The sequence below is a fragment of the Tupaia chinensis genome, unplaced genomic scaffold (genome assembly GCF_000334495.1).
Source record: "Tupaia chinensis unplaced genomic scaffold, TupChi_1.0 Scaffold000708_1, whole genome shotgun sequence".
In the NCBI taxonomy this organism is placed as follows: domain Eukaryota; kingdom Metazoa; phylum Chordata; class Mammalia; order Scandentia; family Tupaiidae; genus Tupaia; species Tupaia belangeri.
Window position 1 is genome coordinate 1681536 of NW_006160231.1, and position 8010 is coordinate 1689545.

Genomic DNA, 8010 nt, shown 5'->3' on the forward strand with positions numbered 1-8010 from the left:
TGCTGAGAAGGGCGACGTGCCAACCTTGCCCTGTACCCCTCCGAGGTCCCTTATCTTTGTCGATTTGGCTCTTGATGTTTAAAAATCTTGCCTTGTTTCCTTTTGCCCCCCTCTGATAAATAGTAGTTTGATTTCTTGTGAATTAAAAAAGCTAAACAGGGCCCAGCAGGTGGCATGATAGTTAAGGTGATGGACTCCCACAGGGCTGCCCACAACTTGAAAATCATGCCAGGCACTGTGCATGTGTGCCCAAAATCCAGGGAGGAGAATGGAGGAAAAGGAACGGTGGCGTGGCCATCCCCGAGAGGGGGTGATTTCTCACTTTTCGTCTTTCTGTCTCTCTCCAACAAGCACACGTGCCTATGACAAAAAAACTAAAAAAAATTTTAAAAAATTAAAAAATTTAAAAACCCCAACCTTAACAGTCAGTTCCCATAAGGGTACCCACGCCAAATCTGGACAGGGAGAGAGGACAGAAGACAGCGAGAGAGACAAGGGAGAGGCTCGCGGCTCTCAGTTCCACCCAGCAGCTTCGTGTGCAGTGGCAGCGTGTGGGCGTCCTTGCAGACACAGGTAAAACGCGCTGCTTCTACCCTCCTACACGCCCCTGACTGGAGTCAGCTCCCATCGCATTTGAATATAGTCATGGTAATGATTTTCCTTCCCTTTGTTCTGGTGCCTCTCACTTTCTTTGCTTTTGTTGGGCTTGATATTCTTGGTGCCGTGAGGGAAGCCTACTTGACTGCACACGGGTGCACATACTTTAAGGTTCACCTCACCCCTGCCCACTCCCAGGTGGTGCAGAACCCCCAGTCTCTGGGCGGGCACCCACTGCTCTGGGGAGAGGTGCATGGAGATCGGTGGGAGGGCGTCCGTGGGAGCAGCGTCAGTGCGGCAAGAACAGCACTGTGAATTACTATTGTTTTGTCATCTGTGGTCATGATGTCATTGCTGTTTGTTTCTCTTTGTCTAAATAAACAAACAACCAGTCTAGTGGGAAGAGCCAGGATGGGCAAGGAGGACTCATCTCAGCTCTGCCACTAGTTAGTTGTTTTATTGAACGATTCAGCAATTTCTTTGAGATTTGATTCTCTTATGTAAGACAGGTAGGTTGAATTATACTCCTTGAACTTCCTGTTTTTCCTTGCTTTCTGAAATATCAAACTATTGGATCGTCAGAAACGTCATGATGCATTACGTAGAAAAACACATCATGACATTTCTGACGACTCAATCTATGTGATGACTATGATTAAGCTCATTCTGAGAGACAGTGGGAACCAGTCCACTGCATGCTCATTCTTAACCTCTTAGAGACAGGAAGAAATTACAAACAAACATGCTTTTTTTATTGTTAGAAATTACAAAACAAACATGTTTTTATTTTTTATTGTTATTTTAGTTTTTGCTAATAGCATGCATGAGAGAGAGAGAGAGAGGAAAATCACCCCCCCAAAGGAGTGGCCACACCACAGTCCCTTCTACTCCATTCTCCTCTTGAGACTTTGGGCACACATGCTTGCCTGACTTGTTTTTCAAGCGACCAAGTCCAGGACTCAAACTACTTAGTTGGCCATGTGGGATCCAGTGACCTAAATCACCATGCCACAGGCTGTATTTCTAACTTTATATGTGAGCTCATTCCAATATGACAGCATCAGTAAGAACCTCCAGATGAAAATGGACAAAATGGAAATTTACCAGACATTAATATCAAGGCCTATCATTTGATTCAAAAAATAAATTGCACAAGTAGGCATTTGCTGAAATTCATACATACATTGGGTATTTGCAGTTTTCTCAAGTCTAATATGGGCCAATAGTGTAATGTATGTACCCTGCGTTCTACAGGATGGCCAGGAGCCCCAGAGGAAAGGCAGACAGGAAGTAGCTGAAGCTGTGGCCATCTCAGGGGGGGGGCGAAGCTGACAGTCACAAAAGCAATCAGGTCAGGGAGGTCGAAAAGGCAAGAGAGTCCAAGAGTATGGCAGGTGATTGATAAGAAAGCAAAACGAGGGGACTGTAAATGTCAAAACTGAAAGATATGGGCTGGCCCCTGGCCTATGGTTAAGGGAGACTCATGTCACATGGCTGAGCATGGTTCCAGTCCTGTCCCGGCAGCTCGAAAAACATGCCAGGTGCATGTGTGTGCATGCTCCAAATCCCCTAGGATAGAGAAATGGAGAAGAGCTTGCAGTATGACCATGTCCCACTAGGGGATGCACGCTCTCTCTCTCTCCCTCTCTCTCTCTCTTTCTGCCTCTGTCTCGCATGAGTACTCATCGTCCTACAATTAAGAAGCTGAAAGATGAACACAAATAGAACGGGCAGGGAGGATGGAGTAGGGGGAATTGAGCACACGTGTTGCTGTAACAAAGGGCTCTAGCTTTTCTTTCTACCCCTGTCCCCACCCCGACCTGTTTCCCTAGACAGCTTCCCAGTGCCTCGATTTTCCCATGCCTAGAATTTCACTCGCAGTGATCTCTCGGATTCCCTTAGAGAGAGGAGTCGCCTGTGTTCTCTGAGTTGAGGGCAGGAGTTACCTTGCCGTGCGGTGCCCCCGTCCTGAATGCCCTGGCCATTCCTGCCCACTTGCCTCTGCTCATGCTCTTACATCAGCTCCCGAGGGGCGTCTCAAGTCTAGCCTCTTTGGTCCAGCGTGTGGGAATCACTCCTGCCCTCGTTGTCTCCTCTCTTTCTTAGCTTGGTAACAGAACATGGTCCATTCATTATCTGGGGTGTGCGAGGAGCAGGAGGTAATTCCTTCAGTGTAATTATTCACCTTGAGTAGTTTGCGTGCTTTGAAATGCGTGGAGCTATGTCTCCCAGGGGCCACATGATACGGGAGGGTTTTCCGATTAGGGAAAATGCCAGGCATTCAGCTCTCGAGCATACGTTTCTCTTGAGGCCTTCGTCGTCTTCTGTGGAAAATAAGGGGAAGAAGTCCCTGCTGCAGACTCTACAGGGGGCCAGACACTCAGATCAGAGATCTCAGGTAGCAGCATTCTTTCTAACCTGTCAAGCGCTCTAAGAAAACGAGCAGTGACCCTTCAGAGATCCATTATGGTGTGAAACAGGCCAGGCTGGGGCCAGCCCCGTAGCCCGGCTGTTGAGCCCTGTGCGAGGAAGCCGACCCCACAGGGCTGACCAGGCTCAGCCCAGCCCTGGCGGCTTGCACACCGAGTGCGTGTGCCCAAGATCCTGATGCGATGCAGAGCTGCAGGAAGGCTATGGCACGTCCATACCCGGGTTGGGTGCACGTGTGCTTGTCCCCGCTCTCGCTCTCTCCAGCATGCACTCTCTGGCATTAAGACAAAACTGTTTTTAAATTAAAAACGAGGAATTTGAGGGACCAGCAGTTTGCTTAATGGCTATGTCGCTGGACTCCCATGTAATCGACCTGGACCCGGTGGCTTAAACTCACGCCGGACGCATGTGTGTGCATTTCCAAGATCCTGAGAAGGGAATGGAGGAGAAGGGATTGCGATGTGGCTATCACTCCTGGGGGGTGATTTCTCGCTTTCTGTCTCTCTGTCTCTCTCTGTCTTTCTGGTGAGCGCACGTGCCCTGTAGCAAAAATCTCTCCGAGAAAAAAAAAGGAATTTGAGGATCTAAATTTTGATTGGAGCTTATTCCCTGCTTTACTGTTTATTCAATAGAATAATAGAGGAAATAACTTGAGGAAAGCGTCTTACTTCTCTTGTAAAATGGGAATGACACTGTTGGAAGGCTGCATCTGACTACCCACCAACATGTGTTACACCAAATTTCCAGCTGTCACATAGTTAGAAACGTTGTAAGCAGGTTGTTAAACTCTTGTTGGCTTGAAATCTGCTATGAAGGGAGGGTTTATGTGAGGGGAAGAACTGGTATGAATTTGTGCAAATCAGTGTTGTTTTCCTGAGATCTGATTTGCCAGTGTATCACTTCTTATATGAACAAGCCTCTATAGATTGTCAAGCACTTTGTCTTGTTTGTCACTTAAAATAGTAACAGTAATGTTCTGTATCCACAGAACCCAGCCCAGTGCATGGCACAGCTCCGGTATATATTTAATAAATATGGTCTTAATTTAACTTGTATTATTTTGAAACTTCTGCCTGTGAGCTAAAGGAACCCCCATCTTTGCTTACCTTCAAATCCGTCGCTACAAAGTATCTTTTTAAAATCAGATAAGATGGGGCCAGTAGGTGGCATAGTGGTTAAGGTGTTGGACTCCCACATGGCTGACCACAGTTCGAGTCCTGGACCTAGTGGCTTGCTCTCCCCCGTTCCTTCTCTCTTCCTCCCTCTCAGTCTAGTGAGCACACATGCCCTGCAGCAAATTTAAAATAATAACAACAATAATGATAAATAACATTTCCCCAAAAATCAGATAACATAAATAAAGGCTATCCCAGAGCATGACTGTAGGCCTTAACTTCTCTGTGTGCAAAATTCAGTTAATTATTTTCTTTCCAAATCTTTCCTTCTGGCACTTCGTATCTCCTTTATTGACATTGTCCATCTGTTCATTATTCCAAGTAAGTTCTTTGAAAAGTCATCTTGTCTCCCTTTTTCTTTTTTTTTTTGGAGAGGTTTTTGCTATAGGGCACATGCGCTCGCCAGACAGACAGAGAGAGACAGAGAGACAGAAAGCGAGAAATCGCCCCGAGGGGGGATAGCTATGCCGCAATCCCTTCTCCTCCATTCTCTTCTCAGGATCTTGGGCACACACGCACACGCGCCTGGCATGAGTTTTAAGCCACCGGGTCCAGGACGTGAACTGCGGTCGACTGCATGGGAGTCCAATGACATAGCCATTACGCTAACTGCTGGTCCCCTCTCCCTTTTTCTTACCCCATGTCTAATCAATTACTAGCTCTTTCCAATTCTATCTCTTAAATCTGTCCCATCCTCTTCATTGCCATTGCTACTGCCTTCATTCAAGCCCTCATCATTTCTTTTCTTGAGTTCTGCCTCCTAACCGGACCTGAGAGTATATATATATATATATATATATATATATATATATACACACATACATATGTGTGTGTGTATTTGTCTCATATAAATCTCCGAAGGGTATGTGTATTCACCAGAGAGGAAGAAGGAGCACCCTCCAGTGGGGTGTGGTCATGCAGAAATCTTTTCCCACCCCTTCTCCATCCCATCGGGATTTTGGACACATACGCACATTCGCCCAGTATATTTTTCAAGCTGCTAGGCTGGGATTTGAACCATGGTTGGCCATGTGGGATTAGGCTCCCTATACACAAGCTTAACCACTGAGCTATGGGGCCAGTCCTGTAGAGACCATTTTAATTTACAAATCTGGCAAAATCATTCCCTTGCTTAAAATCCTATATAATAGGTCCCTTTTATTTTGAAGATAAAATCTAACAGATTTAGCATGTTATATGAGTCCCCCATAATCTGATCTTTGCCTGCTTTTTCTAAGAATTATCTTCTGCTGCTCCCCAGTGCTGCCTGGAATGCTCGGTCTTTCTTTCCTCTGTACCCCAGTTCATCTTTCAGGATGCAGACGACACTTTTGTGGCATCTGTTAGCAGATTTATGCATTTTTTCTGCGCTCTCATAGTACTGTGTGCATTATCTGCACCATATCTAACCTCTGGCTGTTACTTATTGGTCTCTCCCTTCAGACTAACAGTTGCTGAAGGATAGGGACCTAGGTTCCATTCGGTAATGCCTGACACATGCATAGCCTGTAACAGGAGCTCAGTTAATGTCTGAACGAATGAACGAGAATTCAGAGGATAGAATGTGTTCACTGGTTCGTTAACACCAGCTATTCATACAATATGGCATCTAAAAATAAAAAGAGCTTGAATTTGGATCTCAGTAGTGAAGAGGAGAAAATACTAAAACAAAGATGGTCTCGCTTTATCCGTAGTCTAACACAGGACCCTGTGGCTCCCTGTCTCCTTTAGGATAAAGCCCAAACCTCTCAGCCTTGTCTCTGGTGCGCCTTAGAATCTCGCCCTCTCTGTCCACTCATACCCGGCTCTGTGCCCACGCACAGCCCGCGTTCCAGGCACTTTGGATTTCTCATCCGCCTCCTCGCCTTTCATCCTATGCCTCATTCGTGCCTTCCCCCACACTCATAATACCTTCACCTTTCTGTTCACTCATGCCTTTCTCGCTGGCATGACGGATTTCCACAGTCCTTTCAAATGAATCAAAAGTTACCGCTTTTGGACGCCAGCTGGTGGCATGATAGTTAGGCAGCTGGATCCCACACAGCCAACTGCGTGGTTAAAGAACTGGACCAGGTGGCTTGAAAAACATGCCAGGTGTGTGTGTGTGTGTGTGTGTGTGTGTGTGTGTGTGTGCACGCGCGCGCGCGTGCATGCGTGCCCAGAATCCGGAGAGGAGAAATGAGGTAAAAAGAATGCAGAGTGGCCATCCCCTCTGGGGAGATGATTTCTGAATTTCCCTCTCTCTGATAAGGTCCCCCTAAAGTCACTTCTGAGTGCCGGTCCTTGAAACTGTCTCTCCCTCTTCTCTGCCCTTAGACTGCTCGACTCGTAGGCGCTGCACTCCATTGCCGGTCTATGTTCATCTGTCTTTGCCCCCTCTGCAGAGTGAAGTCATCTTTACACCCCGCCTGTCGCCCGTTCTAGATGCTTAGAACAGAAAGAAGGAAGGGCAGACTATTCTATAGTAAATGTCTGATTAAAAAAAAAAAAAAACACTTTAAATAAATTTGAGATTGACGTTGCATGATCTGGCCAATCTATTAGGTCTTTGGAAAAGTCATGATGTGTTCTTCTGTGGTTTTCTGCGCAAAAATGCATCCTGACTCCAGCAATCTAACAGAGCAAGACTTTATTTTCACGATTACATCTCCCCAAGAAAGTGATGCTAATGGCCAGATGGGAAACAAAGAAGAGGTGTAAAGACTGGGGGCTTAGTTGTGTTGCCGCAGATTGGGTGCACTATAGTAAAAGCAAATTTTGTATTTCACAAGTTCATCTCGTTGCATACACAAGACATTTATCTACATGACTTAGTTAATTTCGTAGGAAGTGAAGACATGCCCAGGTGAATGCAATACTAAAGCAAGGGGGAAAGATGACCAGGAACTTACAATAACACAGGATATAATTCCTAATGAATTCAGAACAACTTAATTTCCCTTGAAAGGAAGCAACTTGTTTTATGGTTAATCAAATAATAGATATTAGTACAGAACACATGGAATACCTTGAAAATCACAATATAAACCTCTCCCAAACCCGACACCTAAAATGATCTATTGTTACTTCTTTAGCATATCCTTCCAGTTTTGTTTTTTTTTCTTGTATATGTGTTTGTGTATCTGCTAAGTAAAAATGTTCGGTTACTGTTGCAAATGTTTTAACTCTTTAAATATTGGTGTGTTATGAACATTTACTCTTCCACACGACACAACTGTCCATGCTGCACAGTGTCCTATCTTAGAAGTAAGCGCCGTTTAGCCATTCTCTACTGTTCGGTATTTTTATCACGGGAACAGGAACGTGGGTTGTGGCTACGAAGGCCAAGTGATCTCATGTTCTGCCTCTGCTTTTCCCAGGCGTTGGAGCCCTCTCATGCACCAAAACTCTCTTCCAGCGACCCTCTGAGTGTCGTCTCAGGACCCAGGTCACACTCATGGCACGATGGCCAGCCCTCAGGAGCACCTGAGCTCCCCCTCGCCGCCACACTTAGCCTCGGGTGAAAACACGCCGTCCAGTGGCCTGCAGGATGGACTCGCAGCTATGGGGAACCGCCCTCCGCCCAAGCTCCTCGAGGACCAGCAGGAAAAGGGGGTGGTGCGCCCGGAGCTGATGGACAGCGTAAGCAGCCCCGTCACCACGACGGTGCTGACCAGCGTGAGTGAAGATTCCAGGGACCAGTTCGAGAACAGTGTTCTGCAGCTACGGGAGCAGGATGAGTCGGAGCTGGCCGTGTCTCAGGGGAACAGCGGTAACGTGGACCGAGAGAGCACAGGCGGATCCGAAGACATCAAGATTCAGTTCAGCA

The 8010-nt window shown here is 46.5% G+C and overlaps 1 protein-coding gene across 1 annotated transcript in view; it reads left to right on the forward strand.

The window, feature by feature from the left end:
- MAP3K13 (mitogen-activated protein kinase kinase kinase 13) overlaps nt 1–8010 on the forward strand; it is a gene marked incomplete in the record, with an annotated part of 209405 nt that overhangs the window by 134496 nt on the left and 66899 nt on the right. The window contains 1 exon segment of the mRNA XM_014592515.2: nt 7562–8010. Within this exon segment, the coding sequence (XP_014448001.1) occupies nt 7647–8010 (364 nt within the window).